We start from the raw sequence: 27959 nt of genomic DNA on the forward strand, positions 1-27959 counted from the left end.
CAAAATGCAGGCCCGTCGCACGAAGCATCTCTCGAATCAAGGTATCTAGGTAGCATCAGCATGACACCGGTGTTCGTCAGGCTTCCGTAGCGTCCCCTTGTGCGACCACCACTCCCCCTCTCCCCCACACCATCCGGAGCGGGCCGTCAGCTTGCAGGACCGTGTGGGGGAATCGGGCGGATTGGTGCCGCCGCGGGAGACGTCTACTGGCCAGTCGTTCTGAGAAGATACGGTTGAACTTGATCTAGATAATTCTAGCGAAAGAACGCGTGCTGCTTGCCTTGCAACCCCTGCCCCGCGTCATGGGCTGTGGAATGCTGACTTCGGCGTAGGGAGCCATGCCCCACGAACAGCAGCCCGCCACGACGGTTGACGTTGAGAAGGGCTTCGTTCCCCACCTGCACGGCCGCGCACCATCCCAACGGGACGATGAGCAGTTGGCCGCCCGCCGTCCTTCCGCCGCCCTGGCTACCACTAAGAGCTGGTACAAGGTGCTTGAGGAAACTCTCGTCGAGTGCACGTGGCCCCATCCTTCACGTTGAGAGGACGACGATGCTGACGGCTTCTTGGCTTCAGACAACCTCGAGGCACGCGGCATTCAGCGTGTGGAGCCAGACGAGCGGCATGACCTCCGCTCCTTGGGCTACTCGCAGATCGCAATCCTTTGGTTCTCGGTCAATCTGGCAGCCAACAACATCACACTCGGAATGCTGGGACCCGCCGTCTACTACCTTGGCTTTACCGACAGCTGCTTGTGTGCGGTGCTGGGCATGCTTCTTGGATGCCTTGGTGTTGCATATGCCGCAACTTTCGGTCCGCGTTCCGGGAATCGGACGATGATCTTCGCCCGATACACGATGGGTTGGTATCCGTCCAAGATCGTGGTGCTACTGAACATCATCGTCCTCCTTGGCTACGCTTTGATTGACTGCGTGGTTGCCGGGCAGATCCTTTCGGCCGTGTCAGCGAACACCATGTCCGTCGTGGTGGGCATCATCATCGTGGCCGTAATCACTTGGGGGATCACCACATTTGGCTACTCTGTGTTCCACATGTATGAGCGCTACGCTTGGCTGCCGCAGCTCATGATCATCTGCATTCTTGCTGGTGTTGCCGGCCCGAAGTTTGATACCACGACGCCCTCGTCCGCTGGCGACGCACGCACGCTTGCGGGGAACCGGCTTTCCTTCTTCTCGCTCTGCCTTGCCGCCGCAATCACGTACGGCGGGGGCGCCGCCGACTACTTCGTGTACTACCCGTCGTCCACGCCCTCGTGGAAAGTGTTTGTCGTAACAATGGTAGGTCTCTCCGCCAGCTTCACCTTCGCATTCATCGTCGGGATCGGGCTGGCGTCCGGCATGGCCGCCAACCCTAGCTGGGAGGCCGCGTACGGGACCTCGCAGGGCGCGCTGATAGTCGAGGGCTTCGCGCCACTGGGTGAATTTGGAAAGTTCTGCGGCGTCGTCGTCGCTCTCGGTCTTATCGCCAACCTCATCGTGCCGACCTACTCCTCCGGCGTCGACTTCCAGATCCTTGGCCGCTGGTGCGCGCAGGTGCCGCGCATCGTCTGGAACACGATTGGCGTCGTCATCTACACTGTCTGCGCCGCGGCGGGTCGCGCACACCTGGCCGAGATATTCACGAACTTCCTCGCGCTGATGGGCTACTGGGTGTGCATCTGGCTCGCCATCACGCTTGAGGAACATCTGCTTTTCCGGCGGGCCAGCTCGGGCCGGACGTGGGACTGGGCTCGTTGGGACGATCAAAAGCACCTCCCGCTGGGTATCGCCGCGCTGGCGGCGTTTCTTGTGGGGTGGGCGGGTGCCATCCTGTCTATGGCGCAGGTCTGGTACATTGGGCCCATTGCCAGCACGGTTGGCGATTATGGCGCTGACATGGGCAACTACGTGGGCTTCGCATGGGCTGCGCTGGTGTTTCCGCCGCTGAGGTGGTGGGAGATCAAGAGATTCGGGCGGTGAACATAGCTCTGTACTAGCTGCTGGAGGACAGTCGATTGAAGGAATACCTGCCTGACTAGATCGTGTGCTCTGGTGCTCAAGCAGCCAGCCTGGAAGCAATGGATTCAACACTCAGACTAAATCACAATTCAATGCATTATCGGGTCAATACCAATTTGGGCGGTTGATGTGTAAAGATCAAGCCGTGGATGGCCTGCTGTTTATCGATACTGGTGGGGCCAGGGTCCGCCCGCCCCAACCAACGTCACCGCGGGCCAGTCCAAACTGCAATCACGACCGATTTTTAAGACCACGCCCGCCCCTCCCACCCTGTGCCCCCCAAAAAACCTAGCCATCTACCGACTCGACCCAGTACACGCGACAAATCACCATGCGCCTCATCAAACAGAACATCGACCGCCGCACCGGCACCGGCACCGCGACGCTGCTGCCCGAAGAACCCGAGGACATGTGGCACGCGTACAACCTGATACGACCACTGGACATGCTGCGCGCCGCGGCGCTGCGCAAAGTTACGATAACATCGGGGACGGGCGCCACGACGTCGAAGCGGGTGCAGACGAATCTGAAGATCCGGGTGACGAAGACGGACTTCGACGCGGGCAGCAGCCAGCTACACGTGTCGGGCACCGTGGCCGAGGAGAACGAGCATGTCGGGCTGGGCCAGAGCCACACGCTGGACCTGGAACTGCAGCGGCAGTTCGTGCTGGAGAAGGCCGACGGCTGGGACAGCATCGCGCTCGACGCGCTGAAAGAGGCCACCGACCCGACCAAGCGCGTCGATGTTTGGGCCGTCGTCATGCAGGAGGGCATGGCCAACATCTGCCTGATCACCGAGCACCAGACCATTCTGCGCCAGCGCGTCGAGACGCCCATACCGCGGAAGAGGAGGGGCGGGCAGGGCGACCACGACAAGGTAGGTTTTTTCCCTCTCCCCCCCCACCATGCCAAGTCCGCCTCGAATACTGACTTTCTTCCCCAGGGCCTGGAAAAGTTTTTCTCCACCGTCCTCTCCACCCTCCTCCGCCAAGTCGACCTCACCGACCCTCGCCCCCTCCTCCTCGCCTCCCCGGGCTTCCTCGCGTCCTCCTTCCAAGCCTACATCAAGCAGCGCGCCCTCTCCACCGGCAGCAAGCCCTTGCAAGCGCAGGCCAACGCCATCCTCGTCGCGCACGCCTCGTCCGGCCACGTCCACGCCCTGAACGAGGTCCTCAAGTCGCCCACCGTCCTCGCCCGCCTCAGCGACACCAAGTACGCGCGCGAAACCGCGCTCATGGACCGCTTCTTCGAACTTCTGCGCCTGGACGACGGCCGCGCGTGGTACGGGCCCCGCGAGGTGGAGAAGGCGGCGGACAAGGGCGCCGTGGGGCGCGGCGGCGGCGTGTTGTTGATCTCGAACGCCTTGTTTCGGAGCCAGGACATCGCGACGAGGCGCCGTTGGGTCGGCCTGGTGGATCGCGTCCGCGAGACCGAGGGCGGCGAGGTGAGAGTGCTGAGTTCGGCGCACGAGAGCGGAAAGAGGTTGGAGGGGTTGGGCAATATCGCTGCCATCTTGACTTTTCCGATTGAGGATTTGGATGAGGAGATGGAGGCGGAAGAGCAGGATGGAGGCGCTCCTGTTGGTGCGGAAGGCGAGCAGCAAATATGAAGCCTGGAAAGAGGGGGAAATAAAATGAAAGGGTATATTGTGCAAGACTATGTTGCAGATCTCTCTCTCTCTCTCCCTCCCTACGCGATGTTGTAAAAGGACATGATGGAGTTTATACCCCGGGGTTGCGTGTTTCGTTCATGTGAGAGAGAGGATAGTGAAGCATCAGTGGCAGGAAAAGCAGGGCCAACGAAACCACGGGAAAAGACAGGGAATGCCGGCCATACCACGTACAAGGAATGCATCTCTTCATCAGCTCCATGACTGATGGCGACTTTGCTACCTACATCAGACGCCCGTACCACGTTTCTGCTAGAAACACCTTCGACCATACCACCTGCCCACGACCAAACTTCGGGAAATCGTTTGATTCAGCAACGCGCGACAGTTGAAAGTATACCCCTTGGGTGGTCCTGGCACAGAAGCTCAAGGATTCCAACCGGAAGGGGAAGAAGGTGCCATCAATAGAGATCGGCGGAGTCGAGGCATAGCCCGAAGCTTAAAATGCCGAGGGAGGCGGCAGCAAGTGCCGTTCGTTGATAAACGTCCGGGGGCAGTGGCGATCTTTGCACCAGACTGGAAATTGTCTTCATAATTGCGTTTTTTTCCCATTTCTCTGAGTTTGCCTAGGGGGAAGGTGCGACAAACAACATGCATGTGCTATCTACTAAAGTTTCTTTAGTGATATACCTTCAGTGACGAATACGAGGCAAATCCGATCATGGATACTCGGGCACTAAGGCATATACGCTATATGGAGGTTCTTGCCCCCCAATTGCCGGCGCCTTGTCTCCTGATAGACTATTGAGTTCCAGCGTGTCTGATAATATAAGGCATGACAACTTTTGGGTATCGAAGTTCTTGCAAGGTAGTTGGATCAAGCTATCGAAAACATGACACTAAGGGTGGCCAAGTCGCACCGTTCAAGGTTGATTTCACTCTAGCTATAGCGTCTATTTATAGCCAGTTGTGTCCATGTCATGTGCAAGTTTGACTTGGTCGCCATCCCTTGTACATGTCATTGGGCCAGATTCGGTGCTTTTGGGTGACCATGCGTGTTAGCGAACCGCACCGTAACATCGTCGGAATTGCTCCGGTTCCGGAAATAGCTTCGGCTCATCGTAGCACCAAAACCCACGGGCAACTCATCTTTGGGGGAAGACCGGATCATTGGCGATGGTGTATAATATTAGCAGGAGCTTGATGGTACAAGTCTCGAGGCCGCAAAAACTCGCCCTACCTGACGTATAGCGGTAGGGTTAGCTTCGTTCCGATGGTGTTCATGCTTGCCCAGACCTGGCTCATCGATTATTTTTACTCACCTTGCACCGAGCCGTGAAGCCATGATAGGACTTCATGGGCCGGTGCATCTGCAAAGGGGCCGAGAGGGACCAGTGTTTGTTCCGAATCTGTATATAATGGGTAGGAATAGACTGTACCGTGGAAACAGAGGGCATACCCGTTGCTAAAGCATCGCACAGAGGACCTTGATATTTTAGTCGCCTTCCTCCTCTTCATGTGAGTAGCTAGCAAAGTGCGTACTATATTGAAATTTTGCAGTAGCTTTAGGTGTATGATCCGCCACAACGCCCGCGAGGTGGCCGGCAATCGGTGTAATAGCGAGGCGCAATGTTTCCCAGCACCAATCGCTAAAGAACATGTTTGCCTGTAGTAACCACTTGTATGTTATAGATGGCTGTTTTTGAAGACGTGCTCTACTCTTCGATGCGAGATGTCTTTGTTGAGAGGATATGACGTTGAGATGAATTGACATGCTAGTCGGGGACTAAGCATATACTTTAGGTATTACATCCCTCAAAAGGCCTTTTTTTTTTAAAGCAGTGAAGGGGTGACAAAGCATCGTGCAAATAGTGCCTGGTTAGGTTAGACCAGTCCCTCGTATTTCCCCAGCCGCTAGCAAAGTGAATATGAGTTGGTATCAGCTCGCATGACTGGAAATGAGACTGTCTCAGAAAAAGCATAAAAATGAGGGGAACTAGATAACGATCAACTCGATCTCAACTACAGCAACTATCGGATATGGTTGTCGACTTGAACATGTGTTTTAAGATGGACGCTACGCTCGGTGTGATCTTAAAAATGAAGCCGACATGTTCGGCAGCTGACAGGTATGAGAAAACGGTTATGGGAAAAGGAAAGATAACGGGTTGTTTGGAGTGTCACGAAGGCACCAGGATTCGAGTCAAGATGAATCCATTGATTCGAAACTGCGTGTAAAGACAAACATATTCGGTCCTGTAATCAGGAACTGCACATGATGGTGGGTATCTAGCTTTCGAACGAAGCAAAACATGCTATGAATGTCGCTCTCGGTCGTGGTGGAAACAGAGGCCAGATTGCTCTCCTTTCGTGGATCATGATTTTCCTCCACATTCATCCTCTAAAACAAGCAACAACCCATCAGGATACAAAAGAAAAATGCCTTTTCCATCCCTATGCCGGTTCTCCTCGTGGGATTTTTTTTTTCCAATGCATTTACTATGGCGCCTTTGCTGCGATGCTAAAGCTCACATTCAACGGAAACAAAAAGGATCCGATAAACTCCAGGCTATGCAGGGTCCACGTTATGTCGGACTCGGGTTCGTCTGTACAAGGGAGTAGGTGGTGGCCACCATCGCCGCGCACTTGCTGATGAGTGGCAAGGGGGGCTAAGGAAAGCCGGATCGCACTCGGTGATACGGGCGACCGGAGATCAAACCGAAGGAGGTAGGGCGAATCCTTCGTGGCCATGAGGGTTGAGTTTGTTCCTGATTTTCTTCTAAAAAGGAAATTGTTCAGAGGTCAAGTGAGGCTTTCAGACGCCGCCTCCCTGGTGAGTTCCAGTGCGGCAATCCTTCTTGTGGGTCGCACAGTACGAGCTACACGAGGCAATACAGTCAGCAAACACGTAATATCGGAAGACTGCAGCCGAGGTCAGACTTACTCAAGGGGGATCCAATCCATGGCCTCCTGGTCGAAGCGGTGGCCCTCGTAACGCGTGTTGGTCATGCTCTTGGAGCCGTATTCCTCGCGGAGCAGTTCGGTGTAGGCGTAGGGGATCTTGACCGGCATGTTCTCGAAAGTGCTGTCGCGAAGCGGGAAGATGTCGTCGTAGCGGAAGTGGTGCTTGTCCTTGCAGTACATCCAGCCCGGGTTGCCGGCGTCCTCCTTCTCCTTGTCGTGGCGGACGCTGGTGATGTCGATGAACAAGCCGGTGTCGGTGTCGATCCAGCGGGCGTCGATGACATTGAGCCAGTCGGTGGTGGAGCCGTTGACGTAGTGCGGGTTGATCTCGATCATGTAGTCGCGGCTGATGTCGGTGCCGGGGATGTTGAAGTGGTGGACGGTCATGTTGTAGTAGCTGGCCAGGTAGTGCATGCTCTGCTCCGACATTTGCACGTCGATGTCCGTGTCCCAGGGCATGATCTTGCGGTTCCACCACCAGCCGAGCAGCGAGCCGTGCATGATCCACGTTTCGGCGCCGATGTCGTGCATGGTGGAGAGATAGGTCTGGACGAGGGCAGTGAGGTTGGACAGCCGGTCGTCGTAGGTCAGCGTCGTCTCGGCGAAACGGCCGTCGTAGTGGGGGTGGAACTGGAGGCAGGCACGTTAGGCTAGGCGATTCTGCGGCATGTGCCAATGCCGGATTGGGCGGATGGTCTTACAGTCGACTCGTGGAAGTACTTGTCGACGGGATCACCGCCCTTGCCGCTGTGGTCCTGCTTGCTCTTGGTCTTGACGCTCAGGAAGTCGGCGTCGCGTTTCCGCATGGCAGCATCCGGCGGGGTGGGGACGGCGTGCACGTCGCGCACCAGGGCGAGGGCGGCGACGAGCGAGCATAGCGAAAGGCGGGCGAACATGGCGGAATTCTGGGGTAGCGACGCGTTTAGAGGGCCAACCGCATACTATGGGCGCAGAGCCGGAGAAGAGGAGAAGAGGGGCGCGCAGCAAGGCTGGGGGGAAGAGGTTGTCGCGTGAGGGATTGCCGGGTTGAGCGGCGACGGGCTGGGGGCAGTCTTAATATGGCTCGGTGGATGCGAGGCACAGCGGAGCGACTCGCGGCCGGGCGTGGAGATGCGGCCGAGCGCTGACCAGGATGCCGCGGCGATGTCGCGGCCACAAGCGTCAGGCAGGGACCGGGCGCCCGCTGCGCCAGCGAGACTTGCAGCTTGTTGCCAGCCGGTGCGCCACAGCCCGCGTCCCAGTGGCAGCGCTGGCCCGCTGGGGCAAGGCCGAGTTGCGTACCGGGTTTCGCGCAGCCGCGCAGCCTGCTGCGAGTCTCGCGCGGCGCCCCAGATCTGCCCGCCCGCCCGCCTGCCTGGCTGCCTGCCCGCCCGCCTGGCTGCCTGCCGGCAAGCACGGCACTGGCGCTGTCGCGTAGGATGCCGCGCTCCGACCGGGGGTGACGCGATTGCATGCCTGGCGTGGTGCAATCCTGATTAGTGTTTTACGAGCGCTGTTGCAGCTGTGATGACGACGCCCGTTAGTGACAGGCCGCGACCGCCAGTCCGCAATTACCGCCCTGCTGACGCTGCCCATCCGCCCTGCGACACCGCGTCGTGCGGTCCGCCTAACCCCCCAGGCACTCCCGCCCTGCAGCACTGGGCTCCCGGCTCGGGCGCGCTGCAATTGATGATAAACACCAGGCCTCGCTCTGCGTCGACCTGCCCGGTCGTCTCGTGCCTCGCCGCGCGGAGCCAGCCAAAACACACGTCTAGCCGCAAGCCTGGAAGCCGCGTAATCCAGGAGCCAAGCTTTACCAAGCTTTCCCAACGCCTCCGTGGCTGCGTTTCGCGGCGCCCAACCGAGCGCGCTGCACCCCCTTCCACCTTCATCGCATCCATCCTCCTCTCGCCGGCCCGTTGATCAAACCGACGTTGTTCTGGCGCAGTTTCGGGGACGCCCAAGGGTCTGGCATCAGCACCTGCCCGCCGCCGATCGCCCGCCTCCGCACCAGACAGCAGAGCCTGCTTCTAAAAGGGGAGCGCGGTGCTGGCTGGCTGCTGCACCGGTGATCTTCTGCGAGCGTAGGTAGCCCGTAAAGCCGAGTCAGCTGCATATTGGCCCCGACATACGTACAATCATCTGCGCCATGCGGTGACGCGGCGGCCAATGACAGCGCGTCCGGCTGCTGACAGATTTAGCCGCCCCAACCATGGCTCAGCCTCATCAGACAGCTGCGATGGCAGGCGTTTGGCGTCAGCCCGAGCTACGGGCCCGTTGTTGGGCACTGCACAGGAGAAAGGCCTCGTCTAGCCTTCGCCGCAAGCTGCCATGGACTAAACTCTGCCCGGAGCTCAGGAGAAAGGAAGAGGCAACTCCTGCAGCCGCGGCTTGATTCGGCGTCGTACGCGGCCTCTTTGGCCGTCCAGCCCCAGCGCTCGTCGTGCAAGGGGGCACGGGGGGTACGGTCGAGGACCCTGGGGCTGCTTTTGCCTTGTGTGTAAGGCAAAGCACAGCCTTGTTCCGACGAGGCGTTGATCATTCACCTCCTCAGCACTCAGGGTCCGACGATGGCAATTCGGTTCCCCCCTGACACTTCCTTGGAACACTCCCGCAATCATACACAGTAAGCAGTGCGTCACATCGAAATTCCTAAGCTGGCTATCCCCGCTTCCCGTTGTCTCGGAGCAGCCGTGGTCCCTCCGCCCTGAGCTTAAGCTTATGGTAACGTTTAGTCACGGCTAACGGTGGGATCCCAGGCGCACGGTGCGTATGCCCCCGTCTCTAGGCTCTTCATATCCTCGGCGTCCAGCTTGAAATCGAAAATGTTGGCGTTCTCCTCGATGCGAGACAGGGTCACAGTCTTGGGAAGGATCACGAAGCCCTACTAGACGGTCAAACACCCACTATCCACAAGGGGCGCGGGCAGGCGAACGTACCTTCTGCAGACCCCACCTCAGCAGAACCTGTGCCGACGTCTTCGCATGTTTGCTCGCGAGTGACACCAACAATGGATCATCGTTCTTAGTAGCCCGAACCAGCGGACAATAGGCCTGTGCCACAGAGGTTAGTGAGGGAGCACATGAATCAGACATCACCATCCTCACCTCCATCAGAACGCCCCGCTGCCGACACCACTGGACTATGTCATCCCTGGCCAACCATGGATGCAGTTCCACTTGGTTCACGCTCAGCACGCCGCCCTTGCCCTTTCCCCGTTTGTCCTCCGTCTCTTTGATCCACGCCTCCAACTCCTCCAGGTGATGGACGCCATAGTTGCTGACGCCAATGCTCCTCACACTCCCCGCTTCGACAGCCTCGACCAGCGCCTTCCACGCGCCCAAGCGTGCCTCGCGCCCTCCGTACGGCGCATGAACCAGGTATAGGTCGATGTAGTCAAGCCCCGTTTCTTGGAGCGTCGCCTCCACATCCGCTTTTGCCGACTCGTACGACATGGCTTTTGGTGCTACCTTGGACGTGAAGAAGAGCGACGAACGGGGAACGCCGGCGGCTAGCAGGCCCGTGGCTGAAGCCTTCTCGTTGCGATAGGCTCGGGCTGAGTCGACCTATAGATCGCGCGGGCGCGTGGCGTTAACTCCTGCGCAAAATCCCGGAACATATGATGCCTGCAGATAACGCCCGGCTGCGAGCCATGTGAGTCTTACATGACGATACCCGTTGGCAATGGCGTGCTTGACGAGTTCGGCCGCCTCGGCCGCGGGACTTTTGCGGGGATTCAGTATATTGGTCCATGTATTCCACCCGGGGGATATGTGCAGAACGGGTCTTACGTCTGATACACCTAGGGACGGTCAGCGACAATGGACGGGGTATAGCGCAGTTTCACACAGTAGCACCGCAATTGTTGGACAAGACTCTCAGGGAACCACGCGTGACCGCAGCGCGAGGGTTTGTGTTTGTGCCCACGACTGATACTGAGACCCGTGGCCTGTACAACATGGGGGCCAGCGTCGACTCAAAGGAAACGCGGCTGACAAGACGGAAGAATGCAAAAGAAATTACGGATGGAGGTTTTACATACACCGAAGCCCAGTGCCGGTATCTCGTACCCTGAGTTCAGTTGGTACTTGGAGTCGATGTTGAGCTCCCCGTTGGTGGCCATCTTGGCAGTCGTAGCGAATCCGCGGTTGGACAAGGTGCCTAGGTGTTTCTGCAACGTGAGCAGCCTTCTCAATGCATTCATGTTTGCGGATGATGTAGAACCTTAAGAAACCCAAGTTTGCCGTGCTGGTCTTATGCTGTGTCAGCATGCGGAGATATCGGTTGCTTATGAGGCTTCGCGTGTTGGCGGTGACGCAATGCCAACTCGGCAAGCCCCGCTTGTCCCGGCGTGGGAGGGGATCAGGAGCAGAAGCCCACCAAGCACCACCTGCAGGCGGGAGATCGGCCGTGCAGCAAACAGCGCTTGAGAGTGTGCCTGTGACGTCCCATGCTGTTAAAAACAGAAGTCTTATTGCTGATGCTAGAAAGATGTTGGCTACATTACACAAGGCCATTCGGCTGTGGATAGTACCCCCTCTACAACCGGTACCTGAAGCCATCAAAGCGCGCCGAGCCGATTCCGTAGAACACGGCGATAAAACGCAAATGAGAAGTCCTATCTCCGTTAGTCCCGTTCCTCTCGCCATTCTGCACCGTTGCCGACGCCGCTGAGATGGTCTTCTCCCCTCTTGTGGCTGGACCTGCCTCCCAGGTCGCCCTCATCGTCGCTGTCGTCCTCAAACGCCTCAGGTGCCGTGAGGGGCTTGGATGCTTCTCCTCCGTCACGGTCAAGCACCCCCTCATCTGCCGACACGGAAACTCCACGCGCACCCCACTTGTTGTTCCTTGGCCGGGCTTCCTGTGGTGACGGAGCGTCTCCAGCCTCTGCGTCGTAGTCGAAATCGTCGCGATCCGCATCTGTGCTCTTCCGACCGAGCACTCGCCCGACGAACCAGCTTCTGCTCAGGTCATCGCTATCCACAACTCCACCATGGCGGAGCTTGACGCGTTGCCTTGTCCAGTAGACCCATGCGAAATCGATGTACAGAGCCGTCTGGAGGATGCCGAAGATGGTGCGGATGGGATCGAAGTTGTGCTCAGGCCCGAAGCCGCGGACGAGCCAGTTCAGGATGTAGAAGCCACGGTAGGAGCCAAGTGTGACGAGATAGAACGAGTCTATAACAGTGGGGACATTGGTCTGCCGAAGCAGGAGCAGTTGCGGCAGGGCAGCGACAGACTCCAGGATGATGGAAAAGCTCCAAAGGTTCTACACGAACTCAGAGTCAGTCACGCCCACTCTCGAAAAACGAAGACGGAGAAGGCCTACCTCGCCAAAGGTGAAAGGGTGCCAGCTGTGGAAGATTCCAGTCATGATCGGGGTCAGGACCAGGCTTCCAAGAGTGGCATATCCGCCTAGTTTCATGGCCCTCTCCCTTTCCCTCGTGCGTGCGAAGACGCGCGTCATTATGAAGACGATGTATGCCGAGGTGGCGATGAAGTAGATTTTGAGCACGAAGTTCCACCACCTATGCCAGTCGCCAAAGGGTGAGACCACGAAGAGGTCGATGTACCGCGTGCAGAAGACGACGACATAGAGGACTTGGGTCAGGAGGGAGACACCTGGGCAAGCGCTGTGTTAGCCGGCACCAGCAAGCAGTCCGGTGTCGAGAGCATAGTCACCTTCAGCACTTTGGTTCGAGTGGATGACGGCGATGAGGATCATATGCGAGATGGCATGGGACAGGTCGCCCAGGATGCGGAAGATGTTGAAGTTGAACGCCATGGCGGAGGCGGCGTGAGGCACGCAGAGACAGGCGATGGAGCTTCAGTAGCAATAGACGTAGCTCATCGCAGAGCCACAGGGAAAGGTCGCGCCAGGCTGGTGCAGTACGAGACGGAGCCAGGTGGGAGCTCCAGCATGCCGGCCAACTTGCGTCAACACGCGCCCAGGGTCCACATTATGTCAGCATGGCGCCAAGGCTTCCGCTGGGTGCCTTCCGTCGCGGGGCTGCGCTTCCCCCTCGCATCACCCGTCACCCAGCTGGGGCGGAGCCGGAGACGGAGACTGAGACGCCATCACCAAACGGCTGCAAGGCCAAAGTCGGAGTGGGGCCTGTTGCAAGCGACATCATCTTCAGCCTCCTGAACCTCGTCGCGCTTCCCACTACGCGCAACTTGCCGCCTCGCGAGTCTGCCCTCCGCCTCTGCTTGCACCTGCAGTCGAGGCTCTCTGCGGCGCCTCGATCGCCCCGTGTACACGGTAGAGAGGCTGCCCGCCCGATTAAGAGGCCAGGCGTGGCTCTTACTCGCAAATAGATGAAGCCGAGGAACACCAATGTTTCAAACCCCCGGCACTACCCATCGACCCATGGAGCAAATCTCCGGGCCCACCTCCCTCCCGCCCACCAGGCAGATCGTATAAAACATGCCTCTGTTGCAGCCAGCCGTCGGTACTGCGGTAGAAAGTGTTCCTGTGTTCCTTCTTTTTTGAGTATTGCATACTCTTTCCATTCGTTCCTTACCTAGCCTGGTTGCTATCCACATTCGCTTTCATCGTCTCTGAAACATCCACCATGCCTTCCCTCAGGTCTGCCTCCATCCAGGCGATGCTCGCCCTCGCGGCTTCGACCTCTGCCCTTCCCACCCTGCAGACGCGTGCCCAGGCCGCCGCCAACCTGTGCGACATGCCCAACGACTCGCTCATTCTCTCCGGAACCCCGTGGATTGTCTTCAACATGATGTACAACTCGGCCCAGATCGAGGGTACCGCCTGCACTGGCTACGTTGGCACCACGACCGACGCCAACGGCAACCCGGCCGTCAAGTGGAACAGCACCATGAACATCGAATACGTCGAGTCCACCAACAACCTTCCCAAGGGCTACTCCTTCGTCGGCCTGACCCAGAACCTGGAGAACCGCATCAGCGACATTGGCTCCATCCCGACCACCTACGAGTGGACCAGGACCAACACCACCGCCTACAAGGGCAACGTGTGCTACGACTTCATGACCTCGGACACCAAGGGTGACTCCACCAGCTCCAACGCCCAGGAGCTCATGCTCTGGCTCCAGTACGAGGGTGGCCAGCTGCCCATCGGCTGGACTGACGGTGCCGTTGCCACCATCGACAACCTCTACGGCACCTCGTGGAAGCTCTACCAGGGCAAGAACGAGGACACTGGCATCACTGTCAGCAGTCTGCTGCCCGACACCCAGTTCACCGGCTCCTTCAGCGGTGACATCAAGGACTGGCTCTCTGCCCTGGTCAAGCAGGGTGTTTTCACCGACAGCACCTACGTGAACGTCGGCAACGCCGGCACCGGTCCGTCCCCACCCCACACGCCTTCGTAACATGCGCGCTGACGAACCCGAACAGAGCCCTTCTATGGTGACGCCGTCTTCGAGGCCACTCTCGGCCTCCAGGTCAACGTCGGATCCTCGTCTGTTACCCCCGTTTCTTTTGTGGCCCCTTCTACCACCGCAGCCCCTACTTCCACCCAGGTCCCGGCCTCCACCGAAGCGCCCGCTTCCACCGAGGCCCCTGCATCTTCCACCTCTGCCGTCGTCGCACCCTCCAGCGCCGTGGCAATCAACATCCCTTCCTCCTCTTCCTCCAGCAGCAGCATCGTCCCCGTCGAGCCCGTACCGACGACCCTGGCCACCTCGGCGGTGGAAGCGGCGGCCACCACCACGCCCGCTGCCTCCTCCTCCGCTGCCGCCGCTCCGTCGTCCAGCTCTTCTTCCGTCGAGGCGCCGCCGTCGTACTCAGCCGTGCCGACCTCTACCCCCTCTTCCTCCTCCGTCGCCGCCATCCCCACCACTCCCGCGCTAAGCACCCCAGCCATCCCCACCACCAGCGCTGCTGACTCCGCAATCCCTACAGGTGAATCCGGCGGTGACGATGATGATGATGCCGCCTCCGCCGCCGCCCCCACCGCCACCCCCGCTCCTGGATCCGACGCCGGTGTTTCCGGCGGGTATGGCCACGGCAACGGCCTTGAGCCTGCTGAGGGCGAGGAGGATGGTCCCTGCGCTGTTGAGTACATTTACGTTTGATGGAAGCCCGGTGGAAGAGCTGCACCTGTGTGTGGCGCTTTTGAGGGGTGTTAGTTGTGTGATGAGAGAATGTATATGTTCGAGACGAAGTCGTTGTTGTCGGGGACGAACGTAAGAGTCCTTTGTAGTATGTGTGTGTGTATGTGTGTATGCTCTTCTGGTTGGATTACTTCTACCTGCGCGCTTCGGTGGTGCTGCTGGTGGCGGATTCCGACATGACATTATACTTTTTTTTTTTTTACTTTCCTCTACCCTTCTTCTGTGATTAGTTTATCTATTTGTTCATTCGAACTTGCTTTACTCGCTACTTGCGCGAGCTGTAGACAATGTTTCATGGTCCACCCCTTGTTTCATCGTCACTTCAAGTTGAAACTAACCATGTTTCGAAACGAAGGCTTTACAAGTGTGTATAGTGAGTGACGAAAGAAATTGACCTACGGCGATTCTTTGCGTGGGCAGTCGAAGCAGACATCCCAACGCAGATGTGGGTTTAAACTTTTTTTTTTTCGTGAGAAAGTGAAGCAGACGTTTGGACGTAGGCGTAAGTTTGAAATCTGTACAGATGCATCCACATGCGATCCCGGTCAATTTCTTTTTTCTGCACCCGCTGTGGTAGCATCGGAACAAAGCGAAGTGTAAAGAAGATCTATCGTCCTATCTCAAGATAAATTCATTTCAGCTACCCATATTTCACGAATATTGTCTTCTCCTCTTCACTCAAGCCATGCCTTTGTCGGGCCGATATTTAGCCGGATCGCCACCTGGCTTCTGCGCTCATAGCTAGCACTCCCAGATAGAACACTACACCCCTCCGACTTACGTTATCAATACGATGATCTTCATCACCTCTCACATACCCCCTCTTCACCTTCAACCATCTCAATCGCGCGTGTTCGTAGGCGGTTGAAGACCGCAAGAAGAGGAGTTGTCCCATCACCATCCACCCATCTTCGATCCACACATGTTTCCCTTTCATCTCCGACATGCTTCTTCACCACCGATCCAAAAAAAAAAAAAAATAATGAGAACAATAGAGACGCCAGGCCGTCAAACAAACGTCAGGGTATCTCTTTCAACCAACACCCCCAAAAACCAAAGGTGGTGTCATATCCAATCAAAACAAGGACAACACCTCCACCTTGTTCTATATACAAAACCTATACTGTTCCCTGATGAACGACAGTCATGAAGGCATAGTAAATATTCCAGGAGAGGAAATAAAAAATGTGATATAAGATGCTCACACGAAAAGAAACGAAAATAAGGTAGAAAAAAAGAAGAGAATAGTGCCTCCAGGTGGTATGACGCAAAGCCCCTGTTACCAAGACGGGGCGGGAGCGCAGGGAAGAGGAAGAAGAAGAGTAAAAAACGAGCGCGGTTGACGAGCGATGACGGCCTGGTCCTGCCAACAAAAGAAAAGAGAAACATTCAAAGGGCAATCGGTAAACATACTGGAAAAAGGGAGAAGGACGGTGAGGGCGGTGTGGAGAGAAGCAAAATTGAGGCCGACCAGACGCGCCTGTGTACGTTTCGCACTAGAGAGAGGAGCAAGCAACGCATCGAGGTTTCACATGACGATGCACCTCAGCTTGCGCATCCCTTCCTTTACGCGATCGAAATCGCTCCTGTCTTTCTCCCTTTCACGAGCATTGATCTCGGCTAGGTTCGGTGTGCTGTTAGCACGGCGCGCCCCCGAGTTGCTCGAATTCGTGCTGCGGATCGTTGCCAGTCGTGATAAATTGGAGCGGCCGCGGCGTCCAGGCCGATTCCTGCGGGTTTGCCCGAGATCGTCTGCGCTTTGCGCTGCCCGCTGATTGACTCCGATGGAGCCCCAGGATGCAAGAGGAGGCCCTGGTGTTGGCACGCTGTCGCGACGGCGGACAGCCTCAAGTTGAGATGTAGTCGGAGAAGGAGGTTCTGTAGCATTATGGGGGTGTTGCGGCTGCGGTTGGGAGTAGTTTGCGGTTGTTCGGTAAGCGGACGGCCCTGGTTGTGCGGGAGGAAAACGTTGCGCTGGTTGATATGAGGGATGTGCGGATGCCGGAATATGTTGGAAAGAAAAGTTGGGTTGCGTTGGCGGCGGGGAGGTTGACGGCCTCGTCGGGCTTGTTTGAGTGCGGGCCAGAAACGGCCGAGCTGACTGGCCTGAAGGATACGAGTAGTGAGATGTACCGCTTGATTGCTGAAGTGGATGGGCCGAATGCGGATTGTGAAAGGAAAGGTCAAAAGTCGATGAAGAATCAGCATCTTGCCACTCCGGTGGAGCAGAGTGATTTGATGTATCGGACACCACGGCTTGCGCGATAGCAGGGATTCGAAGACGAGGAAGAGATGTGTGCTGCGCCGGCGGAGACTGGGGGATGGTAGGGAGAGAAACACCCATGGGATGACTCAAACTTATGCTCATCGCGTCTGGGCCCGGAGGATCTGCATTTTCAGTATAAGGTGGCGGTGGAGGAACCCAGTTATCCGCATCGCTCTCATGTGGAATTTCACGAAGACCGTCGGCACGCCTATACTCCAAAGGCTGGTTCGGTAATGCACGGAGGTGTCTTCGGTTCGCTGGAGCAGCAGCAGCAACAGTTGCAGCTCTATTCAACGACATCTGAGATCTGGGCTGACCATGAGAGTACGGCTCTTCAAAAGCGGGAGAGGTTTGTTCGCGTCGCGCTGAAGCACCCAATGGGCTGGGAACACGATTACGAGAGGCTGACACTGGACTAGTCGTAGTCGACGAACGGAGCAGGTTGTTTCTCGCCGCAGCTCTGGCAGCCTCGCCTCTCCTTTGCGCCACGGTTCGAGTCCGAACCAATTCGACTTCCCGTTCGAAGTCGATATCATCCTCGGGCAATTTTTCACCAGGAAGAGCCTCGTCGAGGTCAATCTCTATCTCCTGGGTGTTATCTGGTTGGCCACAGGGGTCGCAGCTCCGAGAAAAATCAAAGTCCATCATGATCAACATGCCAGTGGTCTTTGCTGTCTCGCCAGGCATGAGCGGCGTGTCGGGGGTTGTGTTCCACACGACGTTACCAACAGCAAGCAACCTTTCAGGGTCACCAGGGGCATGCGAATCAGGCGTCAGCCAGCGCATGGCAGAAATATCCTGAGCAGAAGTGTCCTCAGGCCTCTGAAGGGAGACATAGGCGCATGGGGCAACGGGGGTGTGATGCTCGGAATGTTGCCTCAAGTCTTTGTACACGGCAGCGTTGGACTCATAAGCATCTGGTAACCTGTACAGCCATATGGAATTCGATTCCTGCTGTTTGACGGCAACGGCGACATGATCGGCAGAAGGAGAGACGGTTGGCAGAGCGTCTTCCAGGGATTCGGCTCTCATGAACCGGCCGACCTCGGGAGGGGGTTCCTTTGTCTCAACGAATTGCACGCCAGCAAGATCATAGATGCCCCAAGAATCTTCTTCAGCATCAAAAGCGAACAGCTCGTTGACCTGGCCGGTAATGGTGTCGGGAAGCAACAATGCCTGCTTTGCAGTTACAGCCTTTTCGGGAAAGAGGATCTGCCTGGTCCACGCGACGTGACACTCCTGCGGAATGAGCTCGCCATCCTCGGTGAAGGGCCCGTCGAAAGCGCCATGGACGGTGAAGAGGGTGGTTGAGCGCGGGAGCTTTGCAGAAGTGGTTGCAAGCAAGGTGCGGCCGTCGTCGGAAAAGGCGAGGTGGTCCATGGGATCGCAGTTGACAGAGCGCCTGTCGTGCTCGGAGGCCTTCTCGGCCAATGAAACGAGCTCGATTCCGTATTGGTAACCGGTGGCCAGGACCATGCCGTCGGGAGACAGGGCAATTGTGTTTGCGTCGACGGTCAGGATGATGCTCTTGGCCCGCTCCAGGCCCGTGTTGTCTCCGTCCTGCAGCCTGTACAGGTCGACCTTGTGGGGGTTGGACAGCACGGCGAGCAGGCTGCCGTCGTCCAGGATCTCGACGGCGACGGGCTTCCGACGGATCTCCAGGGTGCGCATGAAGGTGCGCGGCAGCTTGTCGGCCTGGATGAGCCAGATGTTCTTGGTGCTGTAGACGGCGATCATGCGGCCCTTGCGCGAGATGGAGAAGCCGAAGGGCTGGGGCAAGGCCGACGAGGTGGCCGTGTCGGAGACGAGGTTGAGCAGGGTGAGCTGGGGGCGCTGGTGCTGTTGGTGGCGGGCGCGCAGGGCGGCGGCATCCTTGGCATCGCCATTGCTCATGTTGGAGGCGTGCGACGAGGTGGCCAGGGTGGAGAGGGCGGTCGAGGCGAAGCTGCGGGCAGTGGTGGCCGTGTAGCTGGCCGAGGAGCGGGCGGCGGTCGACAGCGGCGGCGAAGGGGGGGTCGCGCGGTGGTGCAAAGGCTGGTCCGCGGGGCGCAGGGTCTCCGGGGTGAGCGAGGGGTCGCGGGCATGGCGGGCGGTGGTGGGCGGCGGCGGCTGGCCGTAGAGATGGTCGTCTTCGGCGGCGTCGCCGCAGGTTACGGGTTCCATTGCGCCTCAACAGCTCATGTCTTCACGGGGCTGGCGGGCGGGATGAGGCTCGCCCGGGCAGGAGCATCATAGATCCGGGAAGGCCCGCGCGGGAAGAAGGTGGGCTTTGAGGTGGCATGCGGCCCCAGGCGTCGCTCAAGTGGTGCACCAGCAGCAGTGCGACTGTGGAGTCGCGCAGCCCTAACCCGCCTAACCCGCCTATTTTTAGCTCACACGTGCGCAATACGAGCCATCGACATATCTATCGTTTGCCCTCTGCCATGAGTCCCGCCTGACCCGAATTCGCACCCACACTCCAGCTGCGACCTGCTGCCCGCGTACAGCCCGCCCCCCAGCCACTCCCTGACCCGGCATGGGGGACTCCCGCTGCATCTCGTGTCCGCCGTCCGCCGCGCATCCAGCCGCACGCCCGCCACACGCCCGCCGCACGCCCGCCTGGACCGGCCACGACTTTGCTCCATGCACGACGAGTCGCTGTGCATACGCGGCGATCGGCACCGTGTCCCTTCTCCACCCATGATGCATGCCAAGGCCCGCCGTACCCATAGCCGTCTGCCCTGAGCTGAAGAGCGATCACCCTCCAAGCTGTTCGAACCAGCGGTGCAGGATGCTCCTGGAGTCCGTGTAGAGCGCCTGGTGCAGATGCGCGCCAGCGCTCATTTGATACGAGGAGCCGCCAAGTCGACCGGGACGGACGCCTTGTTCTATGAAGTCATGCGCAGGCCTGTGACATGCACGTCCGGTTCCCCCGTATCGCAGCTCGAAACTCGACCCAGGCTCCGGCAGAACAACCCCAGGATTTTGCCGTCGATGCTGCTCCCGACGAACGCACTGGCTGACCGTGACACATGCGGCCTGCTGCGTATTGCTGCTATCTCAGCAAACGGAGAACGGCGGAGAACTGCGGCGGCACGGGCGCCCCGTGCGGACCGCTATCTCTTATCTATTTGATGTTGGACTGTGTACTGTGATGCCGACCACAGACGGTTGGAGGCCGACTCCGCGACTCGGGACAGCGGGCGGCATCCCACGCCCTCAAGCTTTGTCCTTCTGGTTAGCCGCCTCCACCCCCGTCTATCATCGCATGCGACTGCCGCTTTGGTGCTGTTATCTCCGCATTGCTGTCAGGTACAGAACTCACCTCCGCCCTCAGCTGCGCTCCCAGGCTCGAACTGCTATCTTCCGCCTAGCCGCGGACGGCTATCCCCTCCGACCCCGGGAATCCGCGCGTCTGAGCTTGTACGCTTGTACCTCATCTTGCTTATCGCCGCCTGCGCTCGTGCAACCTCCTCCGTACTAATATACCCCTCATCCCGACGTGAAGCAGCTACGGTGAGCACCAGATCTGCCCCCCCAAAGCACTCTTCTCACCATGCGGTTCGCAGCGACCTCTGTCATTTGCTTGTCATGGGCTCTGTCGAGTCTCCAACACGTCTCGGCCGCCGCCTTGACCTCAAGAGTCGACGACCAGCAATGCCGCAAGACGACTGTTGCCATCCTGGGTGCTGGCGTGGCCGGAATCACCGCCGCCCAGGCCCTCTCCAACCAGTCCATCTCCGACTTCGTTATCATTGAGCATAATTCGTATATCGGAGGCCGTGTCGCTCACACAACCTTCGGTTCCAAACCGGACGGTTCTCCCTATGTCGTCGAGCTAGGTAACCTCCCCCCTCGCTATATCGGGCCGTCTCCACTGACCAGGTCGTAGGCGCCAACTGGATCCAGGGACTCGGTTCCGAAGGGGGTCCGGAGAACCCCATTTGGACCATGGGGAAGAAGTACAACGTCACAAACACCTACTCCAACTACAGCTCCATCCTGACTTACAATGAGACCGGAGCTGTTGACTTCACCGACCTTCTGGACGAATTTGAGGATGCTTACGCCATCGCCGAGCAGAACGCCGGTTACATCGTGACCGACAATCTCCAGGATACGAGCGTCCGGGCAGGTTTCAGCCTTGCCGGATGGAAGCCGAAGAAGAACATGGCCGCCCAGGCCGTCGAGTGGTGGGAATGGGACTGGGAGACGGCTTACGAGCCTGAGCAAAGCGGTTTCGCGGCCGGAATCTGGGGCTACAACGCATCCTTTTACCAATTCAGCGAGGCCAACAACTTCGTCATCGACCAGCGCGGCTTCAATGCTTTCGTCATCGGAGAGGCAAACACCTTTCTCAAGAAGAACGACTCTCGCCTGCTGCTGAACACGACCGTAACGGACATCAAATACTCCTCAGATGGCGTCACGGTGTACAATGCCGACGGAAGTTGCGTCTCTGCCGCTTACGCCATCTGCACCTTCTCCCTCGGTGTTCTGCAGAACGACGTCGTTACTTTCGAGCCCGAGCTGCCGGACTGGAAGCAGGATGCAATCGAAAACTTCCAAATGGGCACCTACACCAAGATCTTCATGCAGTTCAACGAGACATTCTGGGACACGGATACCCAGTTTTTCCTCTACGCTGATCCGGAACAGCGTGGATACTACCCTGTATGGCAATCGCTCGACACTGAAGGCTTCATTCCCGGCAGCGGAATTATATTTGCCACTGTCGTCAACGATGAATCGTATCGTATCGAAGCCCAGACGGTCGAGAAGACGACGGCGGAGCTGATGGAGGTGCTGCGCGACATGTTCCCCGACAAGGAGATTCCCGAGCCCATGGATGTCATGTATCCGCGCTGGAGCCTGCAGCCCTGGGCGCATGGATCCTACTCAAACTGGCCGGTTGGAACCACGCTCGAAAAACACCAGAACCTGCGGGCCAACGTGGACAGGCTGTGGTTTGCCGGAGAGGCCAACTCGGCCGAGTACTTTGGCTTCTTGCACGGCGCGTGGTTCGAGGGCCGAGACGTCGGACAGCGCATCGCCGGCCTGGTTGGGAAGGTGTGCACCAATTCAGATGCTGAGGGGAACACTACGGATGCTTGTGGGATGATGAGGAACTACGAGGTGCTGCACGGTACCACGTCGTACGATGAGTACGACCTCGAGAATGGGATCATGGTTAGCCCGTTTGTCGTCTACGCCGATGATGAGTAGCTTGATATAACAAACCAAGACATTATGCAGTATTCTCCACCCCGTCTTGAAGCATATTGAAGCCTTCCATGGCTGCTCATCAACCCGATAACAACCAAAACAATCGGTGATAGCAACAGGATTGGGTGGTCCGCGGAAAGTCAGGCACGGTGGACTGTTCCGCGAACGCCATCCGAAGGCGGCGGCGGCTCCTTGCCCCGCAGTCAGACACACTGACCCGCACCCCCTCCCCGCACGGAGTAGCGCCATCCGGGGGAATCCCGTCGGGAGCCATCCGACGGACCTCATCCGCACCCACTCGAACTAGAGGGGATAGCTAGAGGAGGCCCGAGTACGCATTGAAAAGCTCCGCAAATAAATAGAGACCAAGGGAAAAAATAACCTGAACATCCGGTCCACTAGCATTCCACTTCTCATCGACGCAGCAATCAACCAACCCAGGAGGAAACCAAAAAAAAAAAAAAAAAGAAACAAGCACCACAATGCTCGGCAAGATCATCCTCGAAGAAGCCTTCGCGCTGCCGCGCTTCGACGAGAAGACGCGGTGGTGGGCGGGCCTGTTCGCGACCGACGTCGAGAAGCACGTGCAGGAGATCCAGGACGTGTCCGAGATCCGCCTGCGGCACGCCGACAAGCACGGCGTCGGCTACCAGATCCTGTCGTACACGGCGCCGGGCGTGCAGGACATCTGGGAGCGCAAGGACGCCGACGCCCTCGCCGTCGAGATCAACGACTGGATCGCCGAGAGGATCAAGCCGCACCCGGACCGGCTGGGCGCTTTTGCGTGAGTTTTCCATGCTTTTACTTGCCTGTCTAGTGCCCGACGATTGGATGATGCTGATGTGTATGGTTTTTTTGTTGCAGGACGCTGTCTATGCACGACCCCACGGCCGCGGCCGAGGAGTTGAGACGGTGTGTCAAGCAGTACGGTTTCAAGGGCGCGCTGGTGAACGACACGCAGCGTGCCGGGCCCGACGGAGAGGACCTGATCTTCTATGACGGTCCCGAGTGGGATGTCTTCTGGCAGACCTGCACCGAGTTGGACGTTCCGGTATGGTCCCTACTCCGTTGTCCCCCAAACAATCAAGATGAATGAAAAAAAAAAAGCTTACCATACCACCACCGCAGCTATACCTCCACCCCCGCAACCCCACGGGCATCGTGTTCGAGAAGCTGTGGAAGGCACGGCACTGGCTGATCGGGCCGCCGCTGTCGTTCGCGCACGGCGTCAGCCTGCACCTGCTGGGCATGGTGACCAACGGCGTCTTCGACCGGCACCCCAGGCTGCAGGTCATCATCGGCCACCTGGGCGAGCACATTCCGTTCGACCTGTGGCGCATCAACCACTGGTTCGAGGACCGCAAGAAGCTGCTCGGCCTGGAGAAGCAGTGCAAGAAGACGATCCGCCAGTACTTCGACCAGAACGTCTGGATCACCACCTCGGGCCACTTCTCCACCACCACCCTCAACTTCTGCCTCGCGGAGGTCAGCGCCGATCGCATCCTCTTCTCCGTCGATTACCCGTTCGAGACGTTCGAGGATGGATGCGAGTGGTTTGACAAGATGGAGATCAACACCCGCGATCGCCTGAAGATTGGGCGGGAGAATGCGAAGAAGTTGTTCAAGCTGGGCGAGTACAAGGATAGCGAGGCGTTGGTAATTTGAAGTTGAATAATATTACATCGTGCTAGTCAAACCTTGCATTCCATACTCTAGTACATACATACATCCCATCAAAGCCAAAGAAACCAGCAGGGCACAACGTCATGTGTGAGATTCCGTCATAAGCTCGGCATGCATGCAGCCCTACGCGCTGCCTGGGCCGCCTACTCGCGGCTCAACTGTATCCGACGGATGACCGGCGGAAGGCTGCTGCGTCGGAGACCGCACTTCATCATCCCCCCATCAGCCAGCGCGTCATCACCCAATTTTGAAGAGGCCTTGTGACTGTATACGTTGAATCGATTACTTTACTTCTACTGCTCTTCTTATTGTAATCTAACCTGCTTTCCTTGCAGCCGGCGTCGAGAATTGCTCCGATGCCCTAGCTTTGAAATAAACGCCATTCGTTCAGTTGATCACTCCAAAGGCCACATCCCATATGTAACCCCATGCTGACATGAAAACTTGATACAAAAATACACTTTTGGTGACATCACAGAGAGCTCGCCGCCTTCTTCGTTTCATCTCTGGTTTGCTTCAAAAATGGTATCAGAGCCTATTAAACAAGGCCGATGTCAGCTCAACGTACATACATAGGCGAAAGAGGGTAAGGCTCTTACAGTGCCGCCGGTACCATAGAGCTTCTTGTCAGCCTTATCCTCGCCGTCTTGGATGGACGATGCGGACGCAATGTTGACCGTGTTCGTCTTCTTCGCCTTCAAGCGTGAAGGCATGACGATGTACCTCGTCACAATCTGGATGTGCTTATCGCGGAAGGCCGCGAGGGCCGCGACAGCAGCGTCGTACGCCTCGAGCACCGTGTTCTCCGTCGCCGGGTTCAAGGCGTAGTCGCGGATGTTGGCGGCGCGGTCGAGGTACTGCAGGAAGCGGCGGTGGGCGCCGGGCATGTAGAAGCGCATCTCTTCGATGAAGCTGTTCTTGACCAGCTCGCCGCCTGAGACGTGCCGCACGCCGAGCGCGATGTCGAAGAACTGGATCAGCGAGCTCTGCGCATTGCTGCCACCGCTGTACTGCCGCCACTCGCCCTTGCCGTCCCCTTCGTCGTAGAAGACGCCGCGAGGCAGCCCCGCGGTTGCCATTCCTTTGCTCCCTGCGAGGAAGGGCCGGATGTGGAAGTAGAAGACGTCGGGGTCTAGCCGCTCGTACATGCGTTCGAGGATCGTGCCCAGCTCGTTGATACACACGCGCAGCGCGTCCAGCCCCTGGACAACCTTCCAGTCGTCGCCACGCGCTGCCGCATCGATGCACTGCATCATGAGCGGCACCGTGTGTGCGCCCCGCGCCTCGATGGCGACCGAAATGAGGTAGAACCAGGCTTCGTCGTCGGTGCCCGTGAAGCTGTGCAGGACCCGCAGGTTCTCCGGGACGGACAGTGGCACCGTGGGGTCGGCCGTCTTGTAGTTCCAGAGATTAAGCGCGGCATAGGTTGCTGTTGGTGGCAGCCCGAGGTGCTCGGAGGCCGCAAGGAACGGCACGGTGATACATGGAGGAAGGATCTTGGAAGTAATGTCAGCAACCACTTCGAACACGGCCTTTTCTTTTTCTTTTTCTTTTGATGGAGCGCACCTCTGACGGCTTCTCTCCACCCCAAATGTATGCGTGCGTGAAGAATCCCAGGATTACGTATGCCCTTCTCCATTCTTCTTCGCTTTTCAACTTGGAAGTTTCAAGGACGGGAAGCTCGTTGATTGTGGGAATGAGGTTGCCGGTGCGCAGCAGTTCGGGTAGTATTGCTACCACCGACTCCCATTTAGCATAGTAGGGGTCTGGCAGCCGCTGAAGTGGCAGCCGGTCGGGAAGAAAGGCATTTTCGTGCGAGACACGATAGTGTGCAAGATTGCAGTCGAGATGGTCGAGCATATTGCAGGCTTGGAGGAGATCGGTGTTGCACTACGGCAGGGACTAGCAAGATAAGGAAATGAGTGAAGGTTCGGATGCGCCAAGCTAGTTGATTCAACACCAGTCAAAGTGTAATATCATCTTGTACTCCAGGGGATCAATGGTAGCAGTGGTGTGATAGGAGTTTCTCCGGCGCAGTCAGTAGGGGCCGGTGGGAGCGGAAGCGGAAGCGGAAGCGGATACGGAGCCGGCTTCTCCAGGCGGTCTACAAAGTGCTGCGAAAATACTGTAAGCATCAGCGGCACATCACGGCTTCCAGGCGGTTGATAAGAGCGTCACACCACCGGCAGGGACTTAGCCAGATCAACCATCGCCCAAACCATTTACAATGTCTCCCTCCAAGGTTGAATCCAAGCCGCAGTTTCCGGCGGACGCGGATAGCGAGAGCTACGCACGACAGCTTGACTCGCAGGATCCTCTCCGCTCTTTCCGGGACAAGTTCATCATCCCCTCCAAGGCCAATCTGAGATCGAAAGCCTTGGCAAAGCCCGGTAAGTCGTCGATTGGTGCAAGGCCAGTGGCGCAATGCTGATGGCGTGTTAGGCCTTTCTTCGAAGGACGGCATCTACTTTTGCGGCAACTCGCTCGGTCTGCAGCCCAAGGCCGTGTCCAGGTACATCGAGGCCCAGCTCGACACGTGGTCGGGTATTGGCGTCTACGGGCACTTCACGCAGCTTGAGGAGTCGCCGCTGAAGCCATGGCAACTGATGGCCGAGACGGCCGCCGAGCAGTCAGCACGGATCGTTGGCGCCAAGCCCGAGGAGGTTGCTATCATGAACACGCTCACTGTCAACCTGCATATGTTGATGGCTAGCTTCTACAAGCCAGAAGGTCAGCGCACCAAGATCCTGCTCGAATGGAAGGCGTTCCCCAGCGACCATTACGCCATCGAGTCTCAGCTTCAGACGCGCGGCATGAACCCCAAGGAGCACATGATCCTGCTTGAGCCTGATTACGACCACATCATCTCGACGGAGAAGATCCTGCGGGCTATTGATGAGCATGCGGATGAGATTGCGCTCATTCTGCTGCCGGGCATCCAGTACTATAGCGGGCAATACTTTGACATGCCGACCATCACGGCGCACGCCAAGTCCAAGGGCCTGACAATAGGCTGGGACCTGGCACACGCAGCGGGCAACGTGCCGGTGCAGCTCCACGACTGGGATGTCGACTTTGCGGCATGGTGCACGTACAAGTACCAGAACGCGGGCCCCGGGGCGATTGCGGGATGTTTCGTGCACGAGAAGCACGGGAAGGTTGAGTTTGGCGACGACGGACAGCCCGTTTTCAGGCCGCGTCTGACGGGCTGGTACGGCGGAGACCGGGCGGTGCGGTTCAAGATGGACAACAGTAAGTGGATGCTGGCCATTTGCAGAGCGCACGGCACTGACGGACGACAGAATTCCGGCCGATTCCTGGTGCAGGCGGCTTCCAATGCTCGAATCCGTCCGCCATCGATCTGACTTCTCTCTGCGCTGCGCTCTCGGTCTGGAACGACACGTCGATCCACGAGGTGCGGGCCAAGTCGCTGCAGCTGACTGCTTACGCCGAGCACCTGCTGCTGAAGGGCCTGTCTGCAGACGAGAACGAGCAGCCGTACCGCATCATCACCCCCTTGGACCCTCAGCAACGCGGTGCGCAGTTGAGCGTGCTGCTGGCGCCCGGACTGCTGAAGACTGTGGCGAAGGCGCTGCAAGAGGCCGGCATCGTTGCGGACAGCCGTGAGCCTGACGTAGTGCGGGTAGCACCGGTGCCCCTATACAACACATACGCGGATGTGTATGCGTTCGTCAAGACGCTGCGAGGGGCAATTGGGGTGTGAAGCGGGGACGAGAGGAGGGTGGAAAAAGGCGGGCAGTGACGGGCGGGGATGGAAAAGCTCGGTTATGCATGGGTCAACCGGGGGGCCGGCGTTTGGTAGAGTTTACCGCGAGGATACATAGTAATGATGGCGAGGATTGAGTGCTGCATGGATGAGTTTAATGTTTGCTGGCGTGCACGTAGCCCGCCGTGTGTATTCTTTCACGCCTGTCGCCCCGTCGCTTCCTCTATTCTTCACGTAACGTTGCACATCACCGTTCAGGAAACTGCCACCAGCGCGGGGCCAATCACAGGCTGTGCGGGGTCGCAGGGCGGTGATAAGCGATGGGGCGACGACGAGAAAAAACACAGCCTGGCATCCGCCTTTCCGTCCCGGCTTCCGGCTCTCCCTATCGGCTGTCGCCCCATCGCCC

General features: G+C 58.1%; 11 protein-coding genes across 11 annotated transcripts; 6 read left to right on the forward strand and 5 right to left on the reverse strand.

Moving 5' to 3' along the window:
• Positions 1-338: 338 nt before the first annotated feature.
• Positions 339-1979, forward strand: BKCO1_1000330 (nucleoside transporter; the record flags this gene model as incomplete). Its single annotated transcript, XM_020269716.1, has 2 exons — positions 339-491; positions 546-1979. The coding sequence occupies 2 exons, from the start codon at positions 339-341 to the stop codon at positions 1977-1979; spliced, it is 1587 nt and encodes a 528-aa protein (XP_020135302.1).
• Positions 1980-2349: 370 nt separating this feature from the next.
• BKCO1_1000331 (translation factor pelota) lies at positions 2350-3627 on the forward strand (the record flags this gene model as incomplete). Its single annotated transcript, XM_020269717.1, has 2 exons — positions 2350-2895; positions 2962-3627. 2 exons carry the CDS (start codon positions 2350-2352, stop codon positions 3625-3627), a joined length of 1212 nt encoding a protein of 403 aa, XP_020135303.1.
• Positions 3628-6442: 2815 nt separating this feature from the next.
• On the reverse strand, positions 6443-7487 carry BKCO1_1000332 (mannosylphosphorylation protein; the record flags this gene model as incomplete). Its single annotated transcript, XM_020269718.1, has 3 exons — positions 6443-6506; positions 6572-7221; positions 7293-7487. The coding sequence occupies 3 exons, from the start codon at positions 7485-7487 to the stop codon at positions 6443-6445; spliced, it is 909 nt and encodes a 302-aa protein (XP_020135304.1).
• Positions 7488-9301: 1814 nt separating this feature from the next.
• Positions 9302-10774, reverse strand: BKCO1_1000333 (alcohol dehydrogenase; the record flags this gene model as incomplete). Its single annotated transcript, XM_020269719.1, has 6 exons — positions 9302-9454; positions 9510-9623; positions 9678-10136; positions 10236-10293; positions 10362-10372; positions 10613-10774. The coding sequence occupies 6 exons, from the start codon at positions 10772-10774 to the stop codon at positions 9302-9304; spliced, it is 957 nt and encodes a 318-aa protein (XP_020135305.1).
• Positions 10775-11197: 423 nt separating this feature from the next.
• BKCO1_1000334 (protein-er retention) lies at positions 11198-12355 on the reverse strand (the record flags this gene model as incomplete). Its single annotated transcript, XM_020269720.1, has 3 exons — positions 11198-11839; positions 11900-12192; positions 12253-12355. The coding sequence occupies 3 exons, from the start codon at positions 12353-12355 to the stop codon at positions 11198-11200; spliced, it is 1038 nt and encodes a 345-aa protein (XP_020135298.1).
• Positions 12356-13145: 790 nt separating this feature from the next.
• Positions 13146-14630, forward strand: BKCO1_1000335 (endoglucanase-1 precursor; the record flags this gene model as incomplete). Its single annotated transcript, XM_020269721.1, has 2 exons — positions 13146-13896; positions 13951-14630. The coding sequence occupies 2 exons, from the start codon at positions 13146-13148 to the stop codon at positions 14628-14630; spliced, it is 1431 nt and encodes a 476-aa protein (XP_020135299.1).
• A 1567-nt stretch (positions 14631-16197) lies between these two features.
• On the reverse strand, positions 16198-19098 carry BKCO1_1000336 (f-box domain protein; the record flags this gene model as incomplete). The annotated part of the gene is made up of 1 exon (XM_020269722.1): positions 16198-19098. One exon carries the CDS (start codon positions 19096-19098, stop codon positions 16198-16200), a length of 2901 nt encoding a protein of 966 aa, XP_020135300.1.
• Positions 19099-20470: 1372 nt separating this feature from the next.
• On the forward strand, positions 20471-22140 carry BKCO1_1000337 (polyamine oxidase; the record flags this gene model as incomplete). The annotated part of the gene is made up of 2 exons (XM_020269723.1): positions 20471-20756; positions 20807-22140. 2 exons carry the CDS (start codon positions 20471-20473, stop codon positions 22138-22140), a joined length of 1620 nt encoding a protein of 539 aa, XP_020135301.1.
• A 482-nt stretch (positions 22141-22622) lies between these two features.
• BKCO1_1000338 (amidohydrolase family protein) lies at positions 22623-23805 on the forward strand (the record flags this gene model as incomplete). Its single annotated transcript, XM_020269724.1, has 3 exons — positions 22623-22924; positions 23005-23191; positions 23269-23805. 3 exons carry the CDS (start codon positions 22623-22625, stop codon positions 23803-23805), a joined length of 1026 nt encoding a protein of 341 aa, XP_020135306.1.
• A 490-nt stretch (positions 23806-24295) lies between these two features.
• BKCO1_1000339 (indoleamine-dioxygenase pyrrole-dioxygenase) lies at positions 24296-25683 on the reverse strand (the record flags this gene model as incomplete). Its single annotated transcript, XM_020269725.1, has 3 exons — positions 24296-24358; positions 24423-25319; positions 25390-25683. The coding sequence occupies 3 exons, from the start codon at positions 25681-25683 to the stop codon at positions 24296-24298; spliced, it is 1254 nt and encodes a 417-aa protein (XP_020135307.1).
• A 367-nt stretch (positions 25684-26050) lies between these two features.
• BKCO1_1000340 (kynureninase) lies at positions 26051-27547 on the forward strand (the record flags this gene model as incomplete). Its single annotated transcript, XM_020269727.1, has 3 exons — positions 26051-26213; positions 26266-27075; positions 27126-27547. The coding sequence occupies 3 exons, from the start codon at positions 26051-26053 to the stop codon at positions 27545-27547; spliced, it is 1395 nt and encodes a 464-aa protein (XP_020135060.1).
• Between the last annotated feature and the right edge of the window lie 412 nt (positions 27548-27959).

This window comes from Diplodia corticola, assembly GCF_001883845.1.
Source record: "Diplodia corticola strain CBS 112549 chromosome Unknown scaffold1, whole genome shotgun sequence".
NCBI classification, from domain to species: Eukaryota; Fungi; Ascomycota; class Dothideomycetes; order Botryosphaeriales; family Botryosphaeriaceae; genus Diplodia; species Diplodia corticola.